This window comes from Pisolithus orientalis (assembly GCF_024613125.1).
Source record: "Pisolithus orientalis strain OTSU chromosome Unknown F5J12scaffold_32, whole genome shotgun sequence".
Lineage (NCBI taxonomy): Eukaryota > Fungi > Basidiomycota > Agaricomycetes > Boletales > Pisolithaceae > Pisolithus > Pisolithus orientalis.
Window position 1 is genome coordinate 215,786 of NW_026260813.1, and position 27,179 is coordinate 242,964.

Consider the following 27,179-nt stretch of genomic DNA (forward strand, 5'->3'; position numbering starts at 1 on the left):
CCAAGTGTGCTCGTTATATGTGCGTAGTCCGTGGCAAGGTTTGCCATATGTCATGATCATCCCAGTCAACACCCAATTCACCTGTGCTTGTGTGTCGTTTCTATTTGGAAATGTGGCAGGATGGGGGATGTTGAAGGAAGTTGTGGACTTTGCGCCCGTTCCCGGCGTCCATGTCACAGATTCAGCCGTGAGGTGGTTGGTTTCCGAGTCACAATGCACTCGCTGAAGTTGAGATGAATGGTGACACAGATGCCAGTGTCAGAGCTGAGATACATGAGTACTTTCATTTGCCACACACCAATTCCATTGCCACGAAATTGCGAATAAGGGACTTCACTTCCTCCGTCGGCCCATCGACGTTGGATCGTGTTCTCTCTTTTGGGTTGTTTTTTCACATTTATGCTTTTGGTACGTGGGACCTGAAATTGTTGCTTGCACCGATAACTTGTGGTTCGCTGTAAGCTCTGCCAGGGAGTAGAAGACCGTCACTAACCAAGTGATGCAGCAGCCATGTGCTAATGCGTCTGAAAGGGTGGCAGTGTCAGTTTTTAGAGAGTTCCAGGTTCCGCAATGGCCCCAGTACTTTGCGGAAAATGAGCTGACGACCTCGTCGATAACAGCTCTCATGACAATCTTGGTTCCTGCCTGAACTCTTGACCGAAGATCATTATCACTTGTGAGTTGCGTTACACTAGTACCATCGTCAAGCACAAAATCATATTGTCCCTTGTCAAATACCACCTTTGGACCTCAGCTTCATCTGGTCGACATTGGTGTAGCAAGCCAGGGAGCATGTCACGAATTTGCTGAAAACGCATACTGTAAGCTTCCCCTCACTCATATTCGTGCCCCAGAAGCACACCTGAAAGGAGGCACACTGGTCAAGCAGCATTTTGTGTTCCCATCCTGTTGCGTCCACCAGTGTCACATAGCCAAGCGGGATGGTTGCTGGTAAGTGTCTCGCCTCCAGTGCCATCATGGTTTTCTCGATAGATTGAATTTTCGTTACCAGCACTTGCATAAGGTCGGCGACGTGGTGTGCATCGGCCTCGAGTTCCATTTAGGACAGGGCCTGAACAAAACGGGGAATAAGTCAGAAGCAACTGTATGAAGAAGCAACACGACCGTATATTCTAAGAGATGGTCACTAATTTTGCTGGAGCATCCGACTATCTGTTGTGTGAGGAGGGTGGATCCATGGATACGGCTTCGCATCTCTCTCAATCGTTTTGTGGTGTCCTCCAGCACTCTGATCATAAAGTAACGTTTCGACGTCAGAATGTTCCACGCGTACATCGTCGAGTGACATACTGGATCAATGCCCGTTGGCTAATTTCTTCGAAGGGTGTTCGAGCGGTTGGGGCGATGGCTATGTGACAGCTAAGATTGTACAGTCGGCGAGTGAGGTCGTTTAAGTCTTCCTTGTTCTGAATGCGATTCTATGATGTTGAGGCTTAGAATGAAGAACTGTACTTGAAAACGGAGCAAGGTCACATCAATGACTTAAAGGATAGCCAGCAATCGTCCAATCGCAGCCTTCATCGGAGCACAAGCGACCGGGATTGCCTCCGCGGCTGCCTGTACTACAGGTGCCGCTATCTGGAATGATGTCGGAGACATCATGGGCACAAGATGTGATGTAAGAAGTCTTGGAGGAAGATGGGATTGACGCTTGGAGACATAACACAGGATGCCCTTGCAGTACAAGAAGTGGAGAGAGAGAGAGAAATCCTGAGGTGTGTTGGTGCGTTTGTTTCGCTTCCGAGCAGTCAAAGGATTCCTGAATTTGATGCGAAAGGCAATGACCTTGCTGGTTTCCTCGCAGGGAACTTTACCAAGAGGATAAATCGGAGGAAACAAATGCGGTAGCAGGGGAACGAGGGAGGGGATATCAGTTGGACTTAAATACAAGGATGCATGCACTAGCACAGCCGTGCCTTGGAAACAATGTACAATGGATTCACCCTAAGGGAACTGTTGCAGCCGTTGAGGGCCGTGTTCTGTGATGGCGCTCACGAGCAAGATCTTCGGACGAGTTCTGATCATCAATGACGAGAACAGACGCGAACATGAATTTCATATGGACAGCACAAGATCGGCCAGGCTGCAATTGTGTCACGTGCTTTTGATTTTCTGGACGTGATTTGTTTACGCGTTGTTTGGCCAAATATGCTCCCCCACATGGCCAAACAAGTTCGACTTGGAGTCGGGTCTCTTCTTCCCTTAGCGTCGTCGCTGATAGCAAGTGCTCGCCTCCGTCGACTCCACTGCCGCCGTGACTGCGAGCCTTGTCACTTAGGGCCGTGAGTTTTCTGCTTCGTCGCTCTCAAGGTAAGTGCGCTGGACCCTATCCGTGACGCTGACCCGCTGACATGGCCGACGCAGAGATTCCATTTACTGACTATAAGACACTAACGAGGTTACTTGGCTAACGATCCGTTTTCGAATCAAGAAACTCAAACAACGCACACACGATCTAACGACGCTTACCGACCGTCAAGATTTGGGCACGTAACGACCTAGAACAACAACAGAAACCAATCTGCCTCTAGGGGCACAGTCTTCTTCCCCTTTCTATTCGTCTTTCTGAATTTCGAACAATTTGTTTTCATAACGACTTTGACGACTTCACGGTCTCAACCATTTTCTTGCACATAACGACTTCACAAGATTTATTGTTTTCAGCTCATGCCGTTGTCATTATTGTCACGAACTACTACGGACACTGTCCGCGTTCGCTCATCGTCCCCATTCACAACACCAGCAACCAAATCCCAGGTCCCCACCATTCGTCTTACTGCACCGACCCCTTCAGAACACAACGCGTCGCTCCATCCGCCTGCCGTCGGGCCATGGACAGCAGAAACCATGCCCGCTTCCCCTCGCACCCAAGTCATCTGGCGATCCTCCCCGAAAGCGCCTCATTCCCAAGAAGTCTAAGCTTGGACTTCTGGGATCCTCCTCAAGCAGAGGGGAGCGCGAGCAAGACTTTTCCGACCTGACGCGACGCGTAGGGGCCGCCGTGCAGAGTGGGACTGGCTTTGAAATCTACGTCGACCCTGCGGAGGACCCCGACATCGGGGATATACTCCTGGTAAGGAAGAAGAAATCACGCGCTGCCCTTGATGGGATGACATGGGGAACGCTGGGCGAAATCACGAATGTTCCTTCCGTCACGAAACCTAAGGAGAACAAGGAGAAGAGTGGGAAAAAGGAGAAGGAGGGATTGTTGAAGGTGAAGGTAGATGAGAACCAGAAGTGGTGGAGTATTGGCCGCGGAAGGAAAGACTCTAAAGAGAAGGAGGAGCAAACCAAATGTACACGTTCGAATTATGCATTTTTCATAAAGTACTAACGAGCCCCTAGCCCCTGATCCAGCTGCAAAACCAGCCGACACACGCACGCGCTTCAACTCGCTCGACTCGGGTATATTGCTTAGCAGTCCCATCCTCACAGAGCATCCCAGGGCGCCTGTAGAGTACCTCCAGGTTCCTACACCAACTGCAACTCTCGCGCCGCCTGGAGCTGGCGCATTGGGGAATGGCAAGGACTCGGTTGCCATGCGAGCTATGCGTTCCGTTCGTTCGCTTGCTCGTATTGGCAGCTGGGCTCAGCTCAAGGGCCCTACCACCACAGAAGACGCTGATAAGAAGGACAAAGAACAACCCGATGCGAAGAAAAAAAAGAAAAAGAAGGAGAAGGAGAAGACAAAGGTGAAAGAAACCGCACGCTACTCAGGCAGCAGCTTCGAAGCGGGTGCGCTGAGCGCAAGCCCCGCGGCGTCCAAGACTGACACCAAGTCATTGGGGAAGAGGAAAACGAGCATTTTGGGCTTGGGTTTACCGTCGACTATGCGTCTCCCCTCATCGCGGAGCGGGTCCACGGCTTCGTCAGTCCTGGCTTCGAATGGCGTTGGGAGTCGGCTCTCTGTCGATTCCGCTAATATATTAGGAGGCGGGATTCTGGCACGTGGACGATCTGGCTCGACAATGTCTACTGCGTCTTCCCTTCGACCCATGTCAACCGCTTCAGGTGCATCATCCAATTCCTCTATTTCTGTTCGTTGGGACGAAGCGGGGTTGGAGACTGTCAAAGAGAACCGAAAGAAAGAAAGAGAGTGCAAGAAGGCCACGAAGGAAAAAGACAAGAAAAGCAAGAAGTCCAAGAGCGAGAGGGATTCGAATAGGCAAGCGTCCGATAGTAGGAAGAGGAAACCGCTGGCGGCAATCTTCCCTGGGACGCTCTCTGAACGTCAAGAGGAGGATGCTCCTCCCAGTCCTGTTACACCCATTGTTACAGTGGAGGAGGCCACGATGGAGGAATGTTCGGCGAACGAGGGAAAGCTTTCCACTGAGACCCCTGTGAAGCGAACCCGCCGTCCAATGTCTGAACAACTTCTACTTCGGTCACGCCCCAAGGCAATTTACGATGACGGTGACGGTATGTACTAGTCGCGGTGCTTGATGCATTTTGTGGTTAAGCTTCTTGAACAGATAATGCTGTTATCTCGCTCCTGGATGCTGCGACCAATGATTTAGCCCAGCTCATCAATAGGCTGGATTTGGAAGCCACTCCAGGTAGTCGTGATCTGTCCCCGAGAAGTAATCGTTCACCATCGTTGCTCGACCAACATGGCAGTCCAACACCTTTGAAGAATCGCCTTACGATGGACAGTCCAGTCAGAGCTCTGCGCACTAATGTCGCTTCTATCACTTCGCTTCGACCTTATGGTCAGCCGTCTTCTACCGTCGGCCAGGTGCAGATTGGGCAAAATATCGCGCCCTGGGCAACCCTAAATGCCAGCATCTCACCGTCGAAGCCGTCCCCAGCGACCATCAGAGCTAAACCTAAGGAGGACCCGCCCACAGTTCGAATGACACACAAACGTACTTTGACTCCCGCCCCTGCATCTGATCCACCGCCAGTTTTCAAAGCTCTTCGACCAGCGGTATCCAAAGTCCCCAGGGCTGCTGCGACAGTTCGGTCATCTCCCGCTGTCCCACCGTTTGTCCTTGGTGTCGATGCCAAGGAGACAGATCGCTCTCCCTCGGCCTTTACGTTCGGTTCGGCGCATTCGAAATCAGATTCGCATGGTAGTTCAATGGCATCTCCTGTCTTCAAGAAAGCCCAGGGTCATGCCAGAAAACTGTCATCTCTTGTCCCCGTCCAAGATCAAAGCGGCAGTCTACCGATTCCTCCTGAAGCTAGACGCAACCTAGGCCTCACCGGAACGATGGGGGGCTCCGTCGGTAGCGTGGCAGAGCAGGAATTTGACGCGAGCGATCCTGATTCTGATATCCCAGACGAACTTCAAGTCATCCTGTCTAACTCTGATCAGGAGCTTGACGATACACTGTCTTTCAATCCTAACATGCCCTTACCCTCGCCCGGACTGCCTCCGGAGATGCCCCTTCCTGTTCCAGGTTCCGAAACGGTGTCACAAGACGGAGTACCTGAATTTCCTGTTTTCCGTGCCACGTTAATCGACGAAGATGACCGCCAAGCGGATATCGAGGAAGCCGGAGCATTATCGTCCTCTGAAGAGGACACTAAGAAATCATTCGATTTCACTGGGGAGATCAATAAACTCAACGAATCTGGCGCATCGCACCGACGTAGCTTCGTGGAGCAATTGGAGTGTGCCTTCCGCACCCCTGCCAAGATCGACCTTCGTTATGACTTTGGCAATTTCTTCCAGAGTGATGTCCCGCCTGTGCCCAAGAACTCTCTGCAGGACGAATTGTCAAGAGCCGGACAGAGTACATTTAGCCTCCCAGATGACTACGAATCTCGCGAACTTCTCCCTGCTGATTTCCCTGCCGACGTCAATGCTGAGGCATCGCTCCTCCCTGGCACCGATAGCTTCGCCTCCACCGCGTCAGACGACGACTTGTTGAACATCATCGCGCCTCAAATGTTGCGCAAACCTAGTTCAATGGGATCTCGCACTTCGGATGGTGAACTGAACAGGGATTTCAAGTTTGGTGGCAAGCCGTCGCCCACAGTCGTTGAGGACGACTCCCAGGAGGATGCGCCACTTACTTTGTCGGACATCATTCCTCCCCCAACTGTAGCCCACTCGCTGTCGACAGGAAGCCTAGCTGCCGATGAAAGCTCACTCTTGAAATCTATCTTTGCTAAGGCCGTGGAAATCCCGTCCCAACCACCTCGATCTCGCTTGCAATCGGATTCCAGCTCTCAACGCAGTGCCCGAGGTGTCGTACGAAACTCCCTTGTTGGAAACGGTCATCAACGCAATTCATCCGCCCTCAGTTTTGGAGGCTTTGACTCGTTCACTGAGATTAGACGAGGCTTCGAGTTCCATGACAACCGTCCGGGCTTCTATGCAGGTGCTGGTGCGACCTCGAGACACGGGAAACACGAATCAATATTTAGCATCGCGTCGGTATCTTCGTACGGTCGTGTTTTGCATGCTGGCTCGGTTGATCCGTTCGACTACGGGTCACTTGCTGCGATTGCTAACCAAGATAAACGGCGGTACTCGGACGAATTCTCGTTCTCTATGTCAACAACGGTTGATGATACATTCTCCTTCATTCACAAGCAGCCCCAACGAAGGCGAGTCGACAGTGATGCATCCAGTTTCTACTTCCGTGCCCCTGCGCACTCGCAACTGCACCCTTCTAACCGCAGCCACGGCCGCCACGAATCTTCTGCATCTGTCACCTCTCTTGGTCCCCCTATCAGCCTTTACAACCGCAGCTTTGCTCATCATCGTCGTGGTGATTCCAGCACTAGCATCAGCAGCGTTGCGCAATCTTACGCATTATGCGGTGCTAGCGGTGGTCGGGCAGCGTGGGCCAGACACCGGCCAGATTTCTCTGTGGATTCGGTGCTTAGTAACTACTCGGATGCTCGTCTCGGGCGCCCAGGATTGGGGGATAAAATGCTCGAGTCTGCGTTCGACCATGGCATGCCACTCACGTCCATCTCCGCCTCACCCCCAGAAAGTCTCGCGGGAAGTGTGCGCAGTGAACGGATTGCCTCTGCAGAATTTGAGAACCGTACTTCATATGACTCTCTCATGGACAGCCGTAACGAGTTGCAAAAGACCACCGCAGAGGACTCGCTCTTTGAGAAGACAGGCTACAGAACGTCCGTTTCGTCGTCGGATTCCATGTTCTTTGGCAAAGATCCAATGGACGCCCGACATGTCGACCTTCCTCGCTACCGGCCAATTTCAAGTTTCAGTGTCTCCAGTACACATAGTCCCGCGCAAGAAGATGACACGATGATCAGTGTAAGTGTCATCGTTTCCGTTAAAGTAATCTTCTTAAACTTTGCTTAGATGCTTGGAGGCGGACATGTTCGACGCTGCTCGGTAGGCTCTATGATCGAGACTTCACCTTGCGTTCGCGTGGAGAGGCGCAAACAGTTACCGAATGATCTGCTACCTAAGCCAGTTTTCAAGGGCACGAAAGGAGACTACGACTCTCCCGATAAATCTCGAGTCATTGAATCCAAGCCATCGATCGCTTCCACAATCAATTCATTCAAGTTTGGAGACGAACGCATGATCCGCGCTAAGCACGGTCTCTTGGAACGTCAAAGCTTGGAGAATACTGCTCTCGCAGCCAACGGTGAAGATACTTCCGGGTCTTGTACGTGTTATTTCCATCTACACATTGTGTTTCCGTGTTTAATCTCGGCTTGTCCTAGTCCGGATACAACCAGTTTTTACCCGGCCGCCTGTCACAACGCGTTCCCGTTCCAGTACGTGCACTTCCAGCTCCGGTGCGGAGACTCCTCCACTCTCTATTTGCGATGGGTACTCGTCGCTTTCCGAGGGTTCCCAGTCGAGCATTGATTTGGCTCAACTCAATCACATGCTTGCAAATGTTACGCATCCCGCGGCCATTACTGCCTTTGATCGAATGCGGCCGCGTGCTCGCGGCCATGGGCATCGTCGACGCATTTCCCAAGCTCGGGCATCGAGAACGTCAATATACGAAACTATCGAAGAAGAAATGACCAGTTCCCTGTCTCCCTTTAGTTCTCCCGATCGATCCACCCCTGGATCTGCAACAAAGACGGTTCAGCTGCCTGAATCTGTGACGAAGACCATGGGTCCATCGCGTGTTTTCGTCGTCGACCCTGAGACATCTTCGGTCGATTCAATTTCTCCATGGGACGAAGAAGGGGGCATCACGGTCCTTCGGAAGTACTACGCTCTGAGGGATGAGGCGCAGGACGCTGTCACCGAGAGCAAGCGCACCTGGATGGACACTCCATTTTCCATTTTTGCAGTACAATGTACGTCGGTGGTCACCGACGTGGGGGTAGTTCGAGACTGATCTGTTGTTTTCTTTCTCAGCGTTCGATCCACCACGTCACCGGTCTGGGATGCAGGCATTACTTGAACATTCGATCCAGAATTACCAACCTCTCCCATCGGAATTGGGTCCACGCCGTATGAGGTCAAGAGCTAACAGTCGTCCTTCTCCGTACCCGCGTACGATAATGACGTCGCATACGCCCTCTCCAGCCGCAGAACAACTTAGGCCCGCCGTTGTACATCCCATCGCTAAAGTGGCCGCCACCGATATTGTTCCAGCCCAACCAAGATGTAATGCACTCCAAGAAGTTGCCATCGATCCCAACGTTAACACCTTATCTGAACATATTGAGAAGCTTGCAGACGAGAAAGCTCTGGCATCGATGGACAAGCCTGAGCAAGTCTTCGGACTGCCTCCCCGTCCTCGCGTCGCCTCCCAAGCCCGACGCGCAGCACTAGGGTGGAGCAAGAGGAGTGCGGGAAAAATTGGAGCAGAAAACAAGGAGAATAACACGAGTCTAGGCAACGTCAGCCTCGGTACCGGCCTGGCGAATGTCTCACAAGGCATCATCATGACGTGCGTATGCGGCTGGTTTTATTTCTTCTCATTGATTAACCGCTTTCATAGACCATCGGAAACCCTTCGATTGAGTCGGCCCCGGCCTCGCGGGCGTCCAACTCCGGCGTCGACGAGGCCCATCCGCGTATGACCTGGGAACACTTCTGCGACGGTTTGGTGTATGCCCTTTCCTGATCCGCGCAATAATTCTTGTCCCGCACTACTGTTCATTATAACCTCGCTCTCACATCTGACCCATGCTATGAATATTGCCCTATGCTGTATCCTTTATCTCTGTATCAAACTCGTGACACAAGTTCGTACTATAGTGAGCCGTTCTATTCTTTGCGAAGTACTATGTCGTAGTACATCTGACATTTTGAGAATGGAATGGTTCTTGTCACAACCGTAACCTGGTTTCGTGGTAAATTTCTGTACAGCAAACAAGTGTGAGCTTAGCTATGTATCCTAGAATATCAAGAGTCCAGAGAATGAGTGTGTACCAAAAGTCATGATTGTAACTATACGTGTTTCGTACAACAAATTTCATTTCGTCCAAGAAATCTCAAAGGGAGTAGTATGCGGTTCTAATCTAACAAAGCAAAGGATTTCCCCTACCAGGGACCCGGCAGAGGAAACCCGGGCGTCTGCTGGATTTGAAACCCACCACCCGTGCCAGAAGGTGAGTAAGGGGCAGTGGATGGGCGTCGCACACGATTAGGCACTGGCTGGGGCCGCCGCAGTTTGCGGGGAGGCTGTTGTGGTGCAGGATATAAGGAGTGCTGAGGAGCACAAGAGTGAGGTGATATAGGTGAAGACGAGGGTGAACTGAGCGAGGAATGTGTGGGTAATGGCTGAAGAGTGGAATCGCCGGTGGGCCTACGAAACATCCCAGTAGTATTTGTTGGGTATGTATGTATAGCTGACCCGTCTGATGGGTGGTAATGGTTCCACGAGGAACTGTCACCGGGTAACTGCATGGACATATGGCTGGTATTCTTTGATGGAAACGGTGGCGGCGTTACCCGAGTCGATATAGGAGAGATCCCAGCCTTTCTGCCACCGTGCATGGCCATCATCCCGTCGGTAGCAGTTGTCAATGGGAACATAAGTGGAGGTAGAGGTGGAGGTGGAGCGAGGATGGTGTTGGCATGACTGCTAGTGGAACGAGTGCGTTCACGGATGGAGTTTGCTGGTTGACGGCCATAAGAATGACCATACAGATCCGTCGCGAACTCGATATTCAAAGTTGTAGACGAGGAGCGCGATGATATGGTGGATTGTCGGCCAGATCGCTCGTTACGACCTACGACAGAAGGTGGTTCGCAGACCCGCTGAGTAGTACCATTGGCGGTGGACACAGCGGGCGATCGAGCACGCTGTCCAGGATCTGGAAAGCTTACAGGCGGTGAATTTACAGAAGTATACGATGGGACTACAGGGAACGAATCCCCGCTGGCGGGAGAATTAAGTTGAGCACTCAATTCCCCATGTCCTGCATCTGCATCCGCAAGGTCAGCATCCAGCTCCGGAGGAGGGGGCGTTTCATCTACTAGAGTATATGGAGGAACTTCCTCTGCTACATCCTCCGAGTCCGGGGGCAGCGTACCGAGGGTGGGTGCTGTATCTGGGGTAGAAGACTGGATTACATTGACGGGTGCGTTTTCAGAGCTCGGTGGCACTTCGCTAGGCCCACCGCAAGGGATTGTCCAGGACGATGCTGGGGCCTCGTATTGGGGTGCCTCGATCACGGGGCTGGGTATTGGGTGGTCATGTGAATGCGGTGAGGTACGTGACGGAGCCAACACTATTGTATGTGAAGGCACTGCTCTTTTCTCGTCGGAAATTCCCGGATATCTATCCCATTCTTCACCACGGTGAGGTGAGGGGGGAGAAGACGATAAGAGAACTGCTTTCGAACTGAAATCTCGACTCAAAGCTTCGATTTGTTGCTCAGCAGGCGGTGGTCCGAGGTTGATGTGGCGCCGGTTCACGGTACGATGATTGGCAGATCTGGGAGGCGCCACAGACTCATCCAAATAAGCGATATTTTGTGACGGGAGAGATGGCTCCTTCTCCTTGGGTTTTGCGCTGGCATAAAGACGTTGTGCATATGTCCCAGCAGAAGAAGAAAGGGAGCTCCGGATTTGAGTGCCCGAAAGTATCGAATGGACAGGCAACTGGCTTCTCTCCCGAGAAGCAGCTTGGCGCTCGATGGTATATACTAAACTATTCTGCCGCGAATCCTGCGGGAATGATGACGCAGGGGAACTTCCAGGGGGTAGGAATGTTGGTCCAGACTGTGCTCCTGCGGGGTAGCCGTGCGCTGGTGTAACCCTGGTCCATGAAAGCATGGAAAAATAAATGGAAAACGTAGAAAAAGAAGAAAAGAAAAGAAAAAGGTAACAACTCACCCTCGTGTGTGCGGTTCCAGTCCATAAGGGTGTCCTTGTCTGTTAATTCCAGACATCTCGAGTCCAACTGGCAACGAAGTGGTGAATGGGAAAGAAAAAGGTGCTAGAGTCGGCACCCTTATCCCTGTCGTTACAAACCCCTTGTAAAGGCACCAGGTGTCCATGTCAGGAACCTCAGTTGGCCAACGGGTATATAATATGCCCATTGGCAGTCCTTAATGAAATTGTTTCTATCAGCCTCCGAACCGACGATCGGGTCTAAAGACACTAAGTCATCACAGTGGGTTCCGAGTTGATTGTCTGCTTGACCCAGGCCAACGGGTCCCTGCAAGTGCTCGGTAAACTATAGCCTTGCCAAGGTGAGGCGAGAAGTCAAAATGTCGAACATCATCCTCGTGTCAAGGATGCTGTGCGGCCCGAGCTCGGTCATACCGGTGTATAGAGAGAATACCGTGGGGATATTGAATACTGATCAGTTGATCAACAATTGGGTATCACACCATCAGCGGCCGATCAGGTGGCTAAGTGATCAGTGCAACCCAAAAGATGCCTCCGGATGCTATGAATTCATGACTAAAAGATGCATATTCGTAGCAGTCATACGAAGAATTGTGTTGCGGTCAGCGGGTATAAGGAAAGAACTACAAGCTAAAGCGCGATGACAACAGAGTAACAAAGATTAACTTGTCAGTAATTACGCTTGGTACACTCAGTAGGGTATGACTGATGGAGAAAGTGGATAAGTGAAAAGCAGGGAAAGATGTACAAACGAAGGTGATATTGGACGTCGCGAGCCAGGAAAATCACAGGACGCAGACGAGATCCGAAGCACATCCAGAAATGGTTCACATTTGCACGTTGAGCCCACCCCCACCCGTTCCAAATGCGCTAACACCTCGAATGACATCTGCAATGAGTTGCCGTGGGGAACTCCCAGAAAATGACCTGAGAAGTCTCCTTGAGTGCGGTGACGTGGACAAAACCGGCGAAGCCGGGGGTGATACGGTGGAAGCGGACGGGACCTTCTTTGGCGTAGAGGGTAAAAGCGAGCTTGATGTGTTAAGTTGGGGTGCCTTCACGGGGCACATGCTTTCTGGTGACGTAGACCGAGGGATCTGAGGGGTTATTTCCCGGTTCCTTTGACGATTGGATAATGGTGGTAGAGAGGCGAGGAGGTCTGGTGACGGCGCACGGGGAGGGTCATCTGTCAAGGAGATACTAGACGCCAATGCCTTTGGAAGGCTTAGCAAGGACGATGAGGCTGCAGGGGGACAAAGATATTGACCATGAGTGGACGATTCTGCCGAGTTTGATGGCGAAGAACTGTTCGTTAAGTTCTGGCCCCGGCCAACTTGTCCGGCTTGTAAAGAGGATAAGGAAGCAGAGGGGCTTGGAGTAGCAGAAGAGCACGGCGAACGCCTCGGAGACGGGAGAGGAAAAAGTTGATCCTCTTCGTCGTTATCATCAACCTCTTCTGATATCTGATAAGTAGCTAATTGCGGTACTCGAATCGGGGACAAACGAGGACGCCCATGAGCACTTGAGGGTGAGTCTGGTGCAACAGGAAGCGGCTTCTCCACGGATGCACTAGTATCTCCTGGCACGTTCGAGCTGGTGATAGAGGCGCCGTCAATTGATCGGCGACGCTTGTCAACCTCATCCACACTAATTGGGATGTCGCGAGCGAGAGAACCATAGAATGCGGAAGCAGCACTGCCAGCTACTGTGATCGTGCGGGGCTGACTATCCGTACTGTGACACCGACGATAGTATGCAGCGGGTGAAAAACGTTCGGTCCATGTGTCTCCCTGTGAACGTGCTGCATCCGTGACTTCCTGACACGCCGCACAACATGGTCGAAGTGGTACTGTAATTAGATCTGTCCGCATGGGTGAGGTTGGTGATTTACTTCGTGTGCGTCGACTTGTGGATGGAGACCCAGGGACAACAGTTGCGCCAACTGAGACGGAGCGATGTACCAAGCATGGAGTAAGAGGCATTGAATCAGTGCATCTCGTAGGCGACTGCATCCTCGTCTGGAGTCTATGATTGCGTAGTTAGATCGTGGTGTGCAATGCTTATCTCCGTGGATAGTTTTACAGACCGTGGAAGTGAAAGTTTGAGTACGACATGCTTATCAACCTCCGGACAAGCAGGCTGGCGAGATGAGTCTGGGCCCGAAGAGCCGGATGTAGAGCCCCGCCGCTTCCACAAGGGCACCGAGTAGGTTTTGGTGACGAGGCGGGGCCGTCGTGAACGAGGACTGAGTTCCGGAATGACGACGCACTGCGAGTCGAAGCGGACGGAGCTTCGCTCGTCGTTGGGGTCGGCGTGCATCGACACAGCTGCACCCTCAACAGCTACCACTGTTAGCGTTGACATCACAACATACGGAGAGCGACTCGGGCCAGACAACGTTGAAGAAGAAGAAAAAAAAACAGTTAATAGACTGGGAGCTCCGCAAAAACGATTGTCATACGACTTCGGGGCAATTACGTACTAGTGCTGATGCTTCACCAAATCGAACTGGTAATTTGTTGGTACTACCATCAAAATTCTGCCTGCTCCTCCAAAAGGTGTAGAGTTCTGATCTCGCCAAGTGGGTCCATTCACACAGCACTAAAGTCCATCTCGTGTTTCATCATACCGTCATGGTGGTGATCTCATGTCTGAGGTGATCCCATCATCGATTCCATGGTATGCTTCGTGCTGATATGATGTCCAAGAGAAGTCGAGTACTTATGTAATGGTTTATCCTTCTGCAGACCGGTCTGACTGCCGGTGCAAGGGAAAGGGTAAGTTTCCGTAGGGCGAACATGGTTACGGTGCGTGGGCTGAATCCCGATATAAGAATTCGGTTGAGTTGCTGCTGGAACATTTCCGAGTCGGAAATTATTAGGCTGGGCCTGCGCTGGGACGGCCTCGTCCTTGTAGTCTTCGTTCGACGGAAGACAATCGTTGCCTGTCTCGATTTCATCATTAGCGTGGAGAATTGAATCAGATTGCTGTGGCCACTATGCCCGGAGTATGCCGAAGGGCCGTGGTGAGGGGGCACCGATATCATTGAATCACTGGAGAAGCCCAAACAAAGATGGTGTCTTTTTGCCATCTGTCATGCCGCCGCCGGTCTGCATAATGGAAAAGCGCAATCGAATACGCACACGACTTGTTGTAGAACCGGTGTGCACCTCTCAAGACGCCCAATGCCAATCGGATACGTCCGTCGAGGTGCCTCGTTCACGGCCCGCGGCCCCCTCTGAACTGTAAAGGGTTATACTGCGATGTCACCATTTCTCCCACTCTCTTGCGCTTCTTGGTCGGGGCCGAAATCTCCTGCACGCACTGGTGAAACATACTTGGGGACAATGGATCCCCTTATATATTTATGTATATGTAAGTATGCAGTTGCTGTGTGTCTAGACCCCAGACCCACTGACGAACCGAATTGCAGTTGTGACCTTTACGTATGTGAGGCTTCAAGCAGTCGCAGCACAGTGGCCAATCGACATCCGTCATGATAGATTTGTAGCACACAGGGTAAAGCAGCGACCAGAGACCGGATGGACCGTATCGATACCACGGACGAAAACACCTGCTAGGTTCTGGATCTTTCATTTTGCGCGCCTGCGCAGCAACTTTTAGGCTTCATTTTGCAAACACGTTGCGCATTATATATTGGGCACTAGTGCGGTTTCTAGGCCATCTCCTCTTACCCTCGAGCACTCCCTGAATCAGTAACAAGTGCCAGGAGAAAAATCTTCCAAAATGCGAGTCGCCTCACTTGTGATCGCAGCGTTCGTGGCCGTGAGCGGTGCTCAGAACATCGGCCCTGGTCCATACAGCGTGGACGCCATTCAAGCGTTGTACAATGCCTCCGTCGTATCACAGTGTGCGACTGCTTGTAGTGTTCTATCGAACAATACCAGCCTGTCGGCAAGCAATGTTACTCACTCGTTGTGTCAATTCTAACGATGCATATACATATACAGGGCTGTCAAGCATCCCTGTGCTGTACATCGAATTTCATTCAAAACTACCGTAACTGCCTCGAATGCATAAGTCAGCTTCTCGACGGCTCCAGTACCACTAGTAGCACGAAAAGCGCAGTTAACCGTAAGTCTTTCTCTTCGTTGCACGATCGGAGGTTAAACGTTAATCCAAATGTCGGATAGAGCTATTGACGTCCTGTATTCAAGTGGGTGCCCTGCCTCCACCCCCGACGGCGTCTCAAAACCACATAAACCACACTTCATATGCTATGGCGTCTCAGACAGGGTCCCAGTGTTGGTGACAATCTCACTGTGCTACATTCAACTCCACTGACTATGTCCCAGTCTCCCCAACTAACTCCCCTGCGACTGGCACTGGCGTCGTCTCGGTACCCCCTGCCAGCAGTGTGATCAGCCCCACTAGCCCCTTCTCCGGTTCTCAAACTAGCACTACATCAGTGGGTGCGACGCCCTCGTCCACGAATAGCGCAGTCAGAACGACTGTTGGCCAGGCTTACAGGCGGTATCGCGTCAGTGCTTGCATGGGCTATTCTCCAAATGATGTGATCAAAACCTGTGATGCCTGCACTGAGTCGGACTCAGCTGATACACATGCATAATCCAGATGGACACTTCCACCAACCCCTTCCCCCTGCTGGATGTTTGCCTGACATCAGCATTCTTCTGTGGTATCTCTGCCGTTCGTTGTTCCTGGGGTGATTGTGGTTTCCTTGACGTCCACTTATTATCTGATTGACAACCATACGTACTCAGTATCGTTCCCTGCTATTTAGTCATGTAGTGCAAACTTATACCTGTTGTCAGTCACCAATGAGCACAGTTAACCACATTAATGCCCCAGTTACTTCGTCGCATTAATACAAGACACTTAGTGCCCTTCTTTCCCCGTTTGCAGGAGATATGTATGTGGCATGGATATCATCAAGGCGATCCCTGTGAGTAGGTCCACGAAGAGATCGATGGCAGGCAAGTGCTACCTCGTGTGTTCGTCATCCAACTCTCAGTTCATGCGGCTTCGTAGGTGATCTGCCAAAAGAAGTCGAGGAGGCAGTGAAGAAAACCTCACCGTTTTGCACCGCGGATCAATTCGTTTTCCTTCCGTATGACATCATTTATGGCCCAGGATCATCCTTCTTTCCATGTTCTTGACTCTAAATAATCTGGGATCGAAGCATTGATGACACGTTAATCAGACATGATCGGAAGGTTAACTTAAAGAGTCCGCGACTATGGATTCAGACGTATGTAACAGGAAGAGGGAGGCACCTTCTTCGGCGTAAGAGGTAAATGCGAGATTGACGTGTTAGTTTAGAGGTACCTTCCCAGGAAAGATACTTTCTGGTGACGTAGGCTGGGAGATGTGAGAGTTTATTTCCTGGTTCCCTTGACGGTTGGATAACGGTGGAGAGATTGGACACAGGGAAGCAAGGATGTTGACCGTAAATGTACGATTCTCCCGAGCAGGTTGATGGCGAGGAATCTAGCCGTCAAAGTCTGTCCAACTTGTAAATAAGATAAAGAAGCCAAGGGCCCTTGGAGTCGCGGAAGAACATGGCGAACGCCTCGGAGACGGGAGAGGGAAGACCTGATCTTCTTCACCGTCATTATCAAATTCTTCTGATATGCCATGCAAAGCTAATTGTGGTACCCGAATCTGGGACAAACAAGGACTCCAATGACCTCTTGAAGGTGAGTCATTAATGGGATGTCGCAGGTGAGAAAACTATAGAATGCAGAGGCAGCACTACCAGCTACTGTGATCGTGCGGGGCTGGCTGTCCGTGCTGTGATACCGACAATGGTTTGCAGCGGATGAAAAACGTTCCGTCCGTGCCTCCCTGCGAACGTGCTGCATCCGTCACTTCCTGGCACGCTGCACAACACGGTCGAAGTAGTACTGTAATTGGATTTGTCCGCTTTATGCGCGTCGACTTGTGGATCGAGATCCAGGGACATCAGTTGGCACAACTGATGATGGAGCGATGTACCAAGCATGGAGTAAGAGGCATTGAATCAGTACATCTCACGGGCGACTGCATCCTCGTCCGGAGTCTAGGATTGCGTAGTTGGATCGTGGTGTGCAATGCTTGTCTCTTTGGATAGTTTTACAGACCGTGGAAATGAAAGTTCGAGAACGACATGCTTGTCGACTTCCGGAAACGCAGGCTGGCGAGACAAGTCTGAGTCTGAAAAGTCGGATATAGAGCCCTGTCTCTTTCACAATGGCACTGAGTACGTTTCGGCGACGAGGCGGGGCCATCGTGAACGAGGACTGAGTTCCGGGATGACAATGCGCTGCGAGTCGAAGCAGACGGAGCTTCGCTTGTTGATGGGATCGACACGCAGTTGCACTCTCGACAGCTACTACTGTTGGCATCGACATCGCAACCTATGTCGGGCCAGACAACGTTAAAGACAAAAAACAGCAACAACTATTAGACTAGGGGCTCCGCAAAAATGATTGTCATAGGACTTCGAGGTCATTACCTGCAAGTGCCGATGCCATATTACGGTCGGCGAGAAGGATCAGCTTAAGAATTCAGGGGTTGAGGCCTCGTGAAAACTGGCTATGGCCGGGTGTGATGTGAGGTGACAGGATGTGAAAGTAATGTGACAAATATGACATGGTCAATAATCAATATTACTCCTTCCGTTTTGGGCTATGTTGTGTGTTGCGATAGGTATGTTGGATGTATCTTTTACACTACGCACTGGACGTACACAGTGCTGTGTCCACAGCGTTTCACACGGTTCCAGTCTCCTCAATGCCTGTGACAATGACTCCATACATATGTATCTGCAGCAGGTACAATTTTGGCCAGCCTCACCCAGTATTGAAGGCAACTTGGTACTGCCATTTTGCTGAGGCTGGGACCGAGGAAGAAAAAGAGTGCCTTTGATCGTCCCAAGTCAAACCCCACACATGCTGTGGCTAGTTGCATGCTCATCGCACAGCTGTTATCCAAGCAATGGCAAAAAGGTGACTCGAGACTATGGATAATGGACACTGTAAGTGTGCACACACTCAGGAAAATGTGAGTCAATTTATCTTTTATTCTGTAAAATACTCACTTTGAGATCAACCATAGGAATCAGCAGCTCCCGAGGGAGATGGACCTATGACACCTGTTGATCCATGTGCAGAGGAAGTAAGTAACCTCAGGTGACTGTAAACTTACATGGTCTAATTTCCAGTGTAGGAATTACCAGCTCCTGGATTGTATGGACATGCAACACCTGTTGATCCATGTGCAGATGAAGTAAGTAACCTCAGGTGACTGTAAACTTACACATTCTAATCTCCAGTGCAGGAGTTACCAGCTCCTGGATTGGATGGACCTGTGACACTTGTTGATCCACGTGCAGACAAAGTAAGTAACCTCAGGTGACTGTAAACTTACATGTTCTAATCTCCAGCACAGGAATTACTGGCTCCTGGGTTAGATTGAATGGCAGCATTTGCTGACATTCAGTATGAGCAGAGGACACATCCTATCATTGACATTGAAACTGTTGCACAATCTGCTGTACTTTCACATATGTGCCAGTCCATGGAGTTTGTATTGGCACTCAAAAGTGCTTCACTCAATGATCAAGTTGTGAAACTCAGTATCAATACTATTGAGAGGTTGCAGAACCCCCTCCCCCCAATGAGGTCATTACCATCAACAATCTGGGTATGTGCTTCTCTGTCATGACATACCACCAGAGTCTGTAGATTTAGACCTAGCAATATGGCAATTACCACAAGCACAGTTACACAACTCATGGCAACTACCAGTCCCTGCACTCAGCACATTTGACCAAACCCCCAGCAACTACCACACAGCCACCACACAGCCACTCAATAGTGTTTACCTGGTGTTTAGTAAGCTGTAGGACATTGGTAGATTTCAATCCCCACCAAATATATTTGCAAAATCAAATCATATTAAACCCTACAATAGGATTTACATTCGGAAATAGCAGGACAATCTTCCAACTGTGGATATTGACTAAATAGGCAGGTGAGTAAGAACAGTTACTCCTCATCTGTCCTGTCATCCTCCAGATCATCATCCCCCACCTCATATGCACTGCCATTTGGATTGTTGTCCTCCAGATCATTGTCCCCCACCTCATATGCACTGCTATTCAGATCATTGTCCTCCAGATCATTGTCCTCCAGATCATTGTCCTCCAGATCATTGTCCTCCAGATCATTGTCCTCCAGATCATTGTCCCCCAACTCATATGCACTGCTATTTGAATTGTCATCGATGCTGAAAAATTTGGTGCAATCTTCAACCTCAACATTGGTCCTTGCTTGATGCCAAAGCATGCTAAAATGATCAGAGAGCTGGTGTTGCAGAGTGGCCTGTCAATCTGCATATGCACAAATTCCATCCCTTATGAGGCTATCAACCATGACACCACTGGGGGATTCCCTACACTGCTTCCACCACTGTGCCTTGTACTCAAGGAATTTTTCCATGCACTGCATTTCTTCCAGCAAAAACTCAACCTCTTCAGACCAGCATGCCACTCAGGCACAGGCTTTTGCCCACTCTATGTGTAGTGCTTAAAACAATTTTGATTTAGTGGAATGATGTGCTGATGTAGATATTGATGTACCTTTGATCATCCCCTCATCACTGCTTGCCACTGTCCCACATGCCCAGATCCAAGATGTTGTTCTAAATCCCTCACCCAAGCCATGTCTTAAAGCCTCACACTGCTTCTTGGACCTTTGGCAGCTGTTGGAACCAATGATGACATTCAGATCATCAATGTCACCCAATGTAGATGCAGTCAGTCCACACACATCCTTTGTTTGCAGTGGCCACAGCTCTTCCTCCCAGGGACCTGTACCATGGAGCACAAGGAGCACTGCATGAGTTACCCAGTACTTCTGTATGACTCTGCCAATCTTTGAGGAGAGTGTGTTTATCAGTGTCTTTGTGTGAGTATTTGCCCTTTGGCCACAGATGTTCATGTTTTGATATTTGGTGAAATGAGTCTGCATATGTAGGTAGTTTTGAAGCTTGCCAAGGGCATCATGACATTGTGCCTCTCTAAGTTGCGCTTCAATGACAGAAATGTCATCAGAGATAGACATCTGCTCAGTTGGAGACAACTCCGAATGGCATGCACAAGCAGATGGCTTCAGCTTCAGCTTCAGGATCTTTGGACCATTGAACAATACTCTCAATGCCAATCATGTAAACCACTTGAATTTTGTGAAACTGTCAGATTTGATGGAAGAGCACAGCATGATGTCATTGTAAACTTGTGTCTTGAGTCACCAAAGCTGTAATTCAGCTGATATGTCTGACTTCAGACTTCGCCTAGCATTGAATCTAGGCTTATCTGTCTAGGCCTGAAGGAAAATCATGTACTGAGTTTCTTCAAGTGCCAACCCAAAAGAAACAAAGCTGCTTGGGGACATTTTATGGCAGCTGAATTCCCCATGAGCAGCCACAGCCTTGTCATCAGTGGCCATCTGGGAGCAAACCTCAGCCTTGGTTGGAACTGCAATCACATCTGGTGACCCAATGTACATAACACAAGGAACAGGAATACATACAACACTGAGTGGCAGCATATGGATTTGGTTTGGATTGATCAGCTTCCCATGCAGTGATCATAGTGGTCCATGTCTCCCTTTGTGAAGCACCAATAGGTGTGTTAAATTCCTCCAGGGTAGTGCAATGATGAGATCACTCAGCAATGGCAGCTTTGAGCCTGTCATGAAGTAAACATCCTTCACTGCTGTTAGTACAGTACACCATTTCACAAGATTCATGCTTACTGAGACCAACAAGCTTTCTGAAGTTGTGATGGCTGAAGTGGTCATTGATGGTATCATGCCTTGCACTGGATGTCATTTCTTTTGTACTATTTGTGACACAATTGATCTCCGACCAGTTATGCTCTACCCCTTTGCCATCAGTGTGGCCAACACCAGGCAGAAGATTGAGAGAATGGGGTATAGCACATGAGGCAGAATGGGCAGGGGCATGGAACTTCAGAATTCTGAACACAAACAACAATGCAATGATGGTGAGGGGGAGACATAGATGTTTGGGGAGCTGGTCTATCCTTCAGGCAAGGTTGAGTTTCCATTAACAGGCAATGTCATAGGAAATGACCATGGAAAGGAGCAGAAAGGGGAAAATAGCCAAAAAAAAAAATAGTCCATGTTACAGTAGCTGGGAATTTATGAATGGATGTGACTGGAAGGTGTATAGATGTGTACTTACCACTTGCCTTTTTGCAAATTGCCCATGCCACATGGGTGTACAAATTCATGTCAGGTGCAAAGGCATAGTCCTACACCCATTGTATGAAGACCAGTTGCAAACTTGGTTTCAGTGTGAGCCATAGACCTGAAACTGTTACATGTGCTGATCTAAATCGAGAGTCAAGGGCAGGAAATCAAAAACATATTACATGCAGATGCACATCTTCTTGTGTAGGAAACTGAAGTACATGCTCATTGTAAAGGCCATTGGCAACAAAGTAGGCAAGGCTGGTATGCAGGCCTGGATCCTGGTCAGATGCACATGCACAGTTCTTGAGCTGAAAGTTGGCATCTATTGCGATGATGAGCAAATAAAGAAACCTAAGGCCTTGATTAGAATATGTGTAGTGCCCAATATGTCCAGCAAACTTTTTAGAGGGCTCTGCATCTTTCCAATCATCAGGCAAGTTCATGCCTGGTTGTGGGCATGCAGGACACAACACAGTGAGCCCACCAGGTTTGGTGGTATGAATACCATCTTGCTTGCTTGCCCTCCCTGCTCTTTTGAGGAGTTTCATGTGGCAGAACTGATGAACCATGCACAAAAAGGGATGATACTGACTCTGAGATGCACATCAGTGGGGACTAGACTAAGGGCCCATACCACATACCTTTAGCATATTAATACCTGTATTATCTGTAAGACACTCCAGTGTGTGATAGTATTCATATGCTGAAACTTTACTTGACCATGTGAGTCACAGAAAGTGATCCAAGACTGTTCTGGTGCAAGCTGTTCTTGGATTACAGATGGTGGCAGGATACCAACCACATTGCAGAAGCTGTTGGCAATGGGACACACACTGCTCACAGCCACAGAAATTCACATTAACAGGGTGAATGCCATTGACATCGATGATGACAAAATCTAAATGACCATGCTCTGGACAGTAGCAAAACATGTCTTCATGACTGAGCCAAACTATGAGGCCAAGCTGCTTTAAGGTGACATGCTCAAAGAACTTTCCATTCCACTTCTGCAAATGATTTGTGAAGGGTGGGATGTATTATAAACTGGATGAGCTCACCTTGATTTTGTGTAATGGTAAACATTGATGAGTTGCTAGACAACAGGTCTGACATGACAATGTGACCCCATGACAATCTTCACAATGAAAGAGTCATTCATTTGGCATTCCACTAGCCACCTCACAACTACACCATTTGGCAGCATCACCATGGCTCTCAAGCCAGAGTTTTTCAAAGAGATACTCCTCGTGATAACCATATTCTTCATCATTGAACCCTGCCCACTCCTTGAACAGGTCATCCTGTCCTGTAAAAGGTCAGTGTCTTATCAGTTCAAAAAAAAACTTACTGAGATTTGAGTTTGCTGCACAGATCTGCTGGGTGCAACACCATAGGCATCTCCATCCCAATAGTTGTCCTCATTCCCCCAATTGTCTGAGGCCTCCATAAAGCTGTCTGCAGGTCCATTTGGTGTAGTCTGAAGTCAGATAGGTGGGTTGTGAGTAGTGACAAGGCAGTGGTAGTTGTCAGAAAATTGAACTGTGTGAGAGAAAGCATGCCTACTTTCATCAAAGGTTTCACAGTACATGTGGTATGTTTTCTTTTTTTCCCTGGGGATCATCATGGCTCAGCCTTGAGTGCAGGAGATGAGAAAAAATTGTGTTCACCTTGTGTGGCCATTGCCTGCAATCCCAATCCATGAATGATAATGACCCAAGAGAGAAGCCAGGAATTTTTTTCAATCCTTCTTTCCATGAGTATTCACTTGGAAAGCAAGTCAACTACATGTTTGGTATTTTAAGATAAGTATGGTACCATTGTATAAGACCTTACCAAATGAAAACACCCCCATCTCCAGGCCATTGCCACAGTATGGCAAGCCAAACCATTGCAGGGTCACTGTGCTTTATGTGTGTTGTGGTTGTGGGCTTATCAGATGGTAGTGCAGATCAGAGTCTGGGAGAATGGAAGGGGGCACTCTGCAAATAAGGTTCTGGTACTTGCCACAAACATGCCAGTGTCATGGGATGAGATTCAATTGGCTGGTAGGTAGTCATCAAATTATGTAATCACCCTTGGTCTTCTCAAATGCGAAGGTTGGAAGTACAGTGTACATGGTTTCATCTACTTGTCATGTAGTTCTATCAGTACCAGTAAAAATATTGCATCTCTCTAGATATCATGCCTATTACATAGATCTATGAGATCCTGCAAAAATTTTGCTTTGTTGATGGCCATGCCTTGCTTTGCAAGCAATGTAATGAACTGTTCACTTGTATGCGCATTTCTGTAGACTTTGATGATGAGATTGACATCCTCAGCACCATACCCATGAGAAGCAAGATAGAAAGAGGTTAGAGTACCAAGTGGGCACACTAATGTCCACACAGGCATCATAGAAGTTGGATAGTAGTGGCTCAATATTATACCATGTAGGTTGTGAACATGACTGTATATGATAGGGGATGGCTCTGCATCACTCATTGCAGTCTCCAGCCTAGTGGAAGAGGTAGAGGTTGCAGAAGATGAGGCATGGGATGTAAATGCTGAGGCTGTTTGTGGTGTCTGTGACAAAATATGCAGTGAATCATGGAGCCATTTGCCCAAGGTATCAATGGGGCTCTCAGGGACCTCCACAATGATCTCCAAAGGTGGCATGTGTTGAGGAATGCCTTTAACAATCACAAATGCCAACACAAGCCAGAATGAGGGGGTGTGCCTGTGTATAGGGTATGTTATGCCCGAGCGCGGTGACTTCTTCAAATGGAATAGGCACGAAGCGCGCGAGGTGGGAGACTACGGGCCGAACTTGTCGTAACCCCTATGGCAGAGTTATCGCAATAATCCGACAGAGGTTCTGTCTGCTGGCGAGTCCCTAAGGTTGTTCGCGCGGAGAGAGAACGAGGATTGGAGCGAAGTAATTAGCTCTGTTGCAAGCTATCGAAAAACTGAGGATACAGGATAGAGTACGTCGGACTAAATACCCCTGAGTACGAGTACCCTACCAGTCGCGACAGACGCGTCGCGACGCGTATCCGCAGTAATCAACAAAGTAATCACTGAAATAAATAAGAGTCATCCGGAGTCAAAGATGTGGGTAGTCAAGGGGACGAAGGCTATACCGGCTGCGCAATCAATGCGCAGCGAAGAGCCAGACTCCGGAACTATAGTACAACAATCAGGCAACATAAACGAGTCAAGGAAAAGGAAACGGGACATCTGCGCAATCTAAGAGCGGCGAACGTCACGGACGGATCACAAGTGATGAGTCTCGACAGGTATTGGAAATACCTGGACAGCGGGTGATCCGAGTTCTCCCTTCAGCATCCGTACTCCTAGGTACACGACCACGGCGAGAGACGCGACCAGGCACGTGACGCACGTGACTGCGAGAAGTCGAAAAAGGAAAGAGGAGGAACGAAAGCGTAACATCACCCCCCCCTCAAGGTCCTCAGACCCTTGAGGACGAAGTGGGCGCATTTGTGAGACGGGCGGATAGGGGTCGGCGAGTAGTATAGACGCGGGAACGCGTGCGAGAGGCGACGGGCGACGGAGGCGATGGAGACGGCGGTTCCTCGAGGGCCGGAGTAAAACGGGAGCCCCGTCCGTTGCGGCACGACCAATGTCCCAAGTAACGACACTGGTAGCACGCATGTTGATACAAGGGGTGTCCCACAGGGACCGGGGACTGCCCACCGAGGTAGAACCGAAGTTGATCTGCAGGGACGGGGACGAAGGGAGTATCAGGGAGAGCGTCGGTGGAGTGGACTGCGTTATGATATCGTTTATGCATTCCGGCCCACGACGCATCCTGAAGGAGAACCTCCCAAGAGGAGTTGTAAGTCCCGGTACCAAGGCGAGCACCAACCTCTTTAAAGAGTTCGCCAGAGTCTACATAGGAAAGCTCCACCGCTCGCCATTCCTTCTCCTTCTCCTGATCCGCCTTGTCTTCTTTCATTTTGCTTTCTTTAGGCGTTTCTTCTTTCGGGATGATGCGATCAAGAAGGCGAGAAGCCGGTGGCGCGAGGAACTCGTTGAACTGTTGTTGACGTAAGTGATGATAAGCTCCTCCGGTGATGGCTTCCGTAATATCGGCCGAAGCCTTCTCCAGCATTCCGACCATGATCACTTCCGAAAGAGGCGCTACCCCTGTCAACTTCCTGGTTCGTATCTTCGAGATAAGTCCGTTCATCACGTCTGATGCTCGGTAGACCTCAGACAGCAGCCCAAAATACGTATCTTGTTCTGGTGAGCACCCGTCAATGTGGTCCCCGTGCTTGAAGAGGTCAAGTGCCCTAACAACGTCCACGTATTCAGCTGCTGGGACTGGTAGTCTTTGCTCGTCAGCCCTGGCATTGGCGGCAGCGATTGCGGCAAGGACGTCGAGCGCGGCACGGTCGCCTCGGTCAGCATAGGTGGTGAAGGCGCTGCGTACGTCGGAAGATTCGGCAACATCGGGGGCACGGGTCTTGGGGGTTCCACTATCGGGGTCATCGCTAACGCGCGCCTTTCCCTTTCCCTTCTGGCTACTGTTTCCACCGGGGGAAACTCTGACCTTTGGGATCGGGACGCGCTTGACCGAGATGCCCTGGAGTGGGCGCGGTCCGCTAGGTCGGGTGGTAACGGACGACACCGAACGGGGCTGGGACACGGGCGACGAATATCCAGAGACATAAAAACCGGCGGGAGAGGACGGGGGAGAGGTTGGGAGATAGGTGGCGACGGGGGGTACGAGTCCGTCGTCAAAGGCGTCATGAAAGGATTCTGGGAGGGGGAGATCGGGGTAGTCATTTTCAGTGTTTACGGAACGCGGGGAGTCCATTTAGTTCTTAAGGTGACGAGCGAGCTTGTACTGTTCCAAGACGTCCTGGGCGTGGTCTTTTAAGTGTTCCTCGGGTTCCCACGTATTTGACGAATGGGGAAAACCTTTCCACTTTACCAGGTACCGCCTTTTTCCTCTTCGTCCATCAACCTTGTGATTTATCACTGACTCCACCTCCCATTCCACCTCATCATCCACTAACTCGGGTAAGGGCGCTGCGGGCGCAGCTCCATATGTCTCGTTTTCGACAAATGGGAACAGCCTTGACCCATGAAACACGGGATGAACCTTCCAAGACGGCGGGAGGTCCAATCGGAAAGCTACCGGTGACACAACCTGAGTCACTTCAAAGGGGCCGAGACGTCGGGGCGCAATCTTGTCGCACTGGTTCTTGATGCGCAGGTGCGATGTATCCAGGAGTACCTTGTCTCCTACCTTGGGCGCGATATATGACCCTTTTGAGCGCGACTTCATCAAGTCCTGTGCCTTTTTATGGGCCAGAACTGCGACGTCGCGACTTGCCGCTAGCTTTTCCAATCTTTCCTCAACCGAGGGGACCGGGGTTATTTTGATCTCCGGGTACGGCGCTGGGTCGTAACCAAGGAGCAGGGAAAAGGGGGACATTTGATGGACGGAATGGATCCTGGAGTTGTGAGCGAATTCAGCGGAGGGTAACTTGCTACTCCACGAGTTCGGGAACTCGGAGCAATAAAGTCGTAGATAACCTTCCACTTCCTGATTGACGCGTTCGCTCTCTCCATTAGTTTGCGGATGATAGGCGGTCGAGAGTTTGGTTCGTATTCCAACGGCTTTGTATAGCTCCTTA

At 50.1% G+C, this 27,179-nt stretch overlaps 7 protein-coding genes across 7 annotated transcripts; 3 read left to right on the plus strand and 4 right to left on the minus strand.

Annotated features, from left to right (window-relative positions):
• Nucleotides 1–152: 152 nt before the first annotated feature.
• Nucleotides 153–1,115, minus strand: F5J12DRAFT_329978 (uncharacterized protein). The gene is made up of 6 exons (XM_051738926.1): nt 863–1,115; nt 742–806; nt 584–691; nt 494–524; nt 299–444; nt 153–222 (listed from the first exon to the last, which is right to left on the minus strand). The coding sequence occupies exons 1-5, from the start codon at nt 1,058–1,060 to the stop codon at nt 334–336; spliced, it is 513 nt and encodes a 170-aa protein (XP_051597119.1). The 5' UTR covers nt 1,061–1,115; the 3' UTR covers nt 153–222; nt 299–333.
• Nucleotides 1,116–2,688: 1,573 nt separating this feature from the next.
• Nucleotides 2,689–9,368, plus strand: F5J12DRAFT_956398 (uncharacterized protein; the record flags this gene model as incomplete). Its single annotated transcript, XM_051749871.1, has 8 exons — nt 2,689–2,778; nt 2,816–3,317; nt 3,367–4,440; nt 4,494–7,261; nt 7,310–7,622; nt 7,681–8,274; nt 8,336–8,877; nt 8,925–9,368. 8 exons carry the CDS (start codon nt 2,689–2,691, stop codon nt 9,048–9,050), a joined length of 6,009 nt encoding a protein of 2,002 aa, XP_051597120.1. The 3' UTR covers nt 9,051–9,368.
• A 101-nt stretch (nt 9,369–9,469) lies between these two features.
• F5J12DRAFT_895683 (uncharacterized protein) lies at nt 9,470–11,209 on the minus strand (the record flags this gene model as incomplete). The annotated part of the gene is made up of 1 exon (XM_051747855.1): nt 9,470–11,209. The coding sequence occupies one exon, from the start codon at nt 11,207–11,209 to the stop codon at nt 9,470–9,472; it is 1,740 nt and encodes a 579-aa protein (XP_051597121.1).
• A 594-nt stretch (nt 11,210–11,803) lies between these two features.
• On the minus strand, nt 11,804–14,059 carry F5J12DRAFT_850638 (uncharacterized protein). The gene is made up of 2 exons (XM_051746518.1): nt 13,374–14,059; nt 11,804–13,312 (listed from the first exon to the last, which is right to left on the minus strand). Exons 1-2 carry the CDS (start codon nt 13,649–13,651, stop codon nt 12,115–12,117), a joined length of 1,476 nt encoding a protein of 491 aa, XP_051597122.1. The 5' UTR covers nt 13,652–14,059; the 3' UTR covers nt 11,804–12,114.
• Nucleotides 14,060–14,629: 570 nt separating this feature from the next.
• Nucleotides 14,630–16,087, plus strand: F5J12DRAFT_850650 (uncharacterized protein; the record flags this gene model as incomplete). The annotated part of the gene is given in 6 exon segments (XM_051746519.1): nt 14,630–14,652; nt 14,869–15,020; nt 15,032–15,202; nt 15,259–15,382; nt 15,442–15,552; nt 15,604–16,087. Coding segments are annotated over 4 exon segments (625 nt in total), but the record flags the coding sequence as incomplete, so codon positions are not given.
• A 2,184-nt stretch (nt 16,088–18,271) lies between these two features.
• Nucleotides 18,272–18,806, plus strand: F5J12DRAFT_914736 (uncharacterized protein; the record flags this gene model as incomplete). Its single annotated transcript, XM_051749129.1, has 5 exons — nt 18,272–18,313; nt 18,368–18,427; nt 18,479–18,538; nt 18,590–18,649; nt 18,701–18,806. The coding sequence occupies 5 exons, from the start codon at nt 18,272–18,274 to the stop codon at nt 18,725–18,727; spliced, it is 249 nt and encodes an 82-aa protein (XP_051597124.1). The 3' UTR covers nt 18,728–18,806.
• Nucleotides 18,807–20,977: 2,171 nt separating this feature from the next.
• Nucleotides 20,978–23,119, minus strand: F5J12DRAFT_906920 (uncharacterized protein; the record flags this gene model as incomplete). The annotated part of the gene is made up of 9 exons (XM_051748843.1): nt 20,978–21,021; nt 21,070–21,354; nt 21,597–21,669; nt 21,723–21,882; nt 21,931–22,124; nt 22,173–22,240; nt 22,310–22,538; nt 22,590–22,666; nt 23,095–23,119. 9 exons carry the CDS (start codon nt 23,117–23,119, stop codon nt 20,978–20,980), a joined length of 1,155 nt encoding a protein of 384 aa, XP_051597125.1.
• Nucleotides 23,120–27,179: the final 4,060 nt, after the last annotated feature.

Bases quoted from the DNA above. Each gene is read 5' to 3' on its own strand.
- F5J12DRAFT_329978 (XM_051738926.1), bottom strand. From the start codon at position 1,060: ATGGAACTCGAGGCCGATGCACACCACGTCGCCGACCTTATGCAAGTG. The intron at 692-741 runs GTGGTATTTGAC...CGATGGTACTAG, and splicing joins GATGAAGCTGAGGTCCAAAG to TGTAACGCAACTCACAAGTG. The intron at 525-583 runs GTACTGGGGCCA...CCACCCTTTCAG, and splicing joins GTCAGCTCATTTTCCGCAAA to ACGCATTAGCACATGGCTGC.
- F5J12DRAFT_850638 (XM_051746518.1), bottom strand. From the start codon at position 13,651: ATGTCAACGCTAACAGTGGTAGCTGTTGAGGGTGCAGCTGTGTCGATG. The intron at 13,313-13,373 runs GTCTGTAAAACT...ACGCAATCATAG, and splicing joins CTCAAACTTTCACTTCCACG to ACTCCAGACGAGGATGCAGT.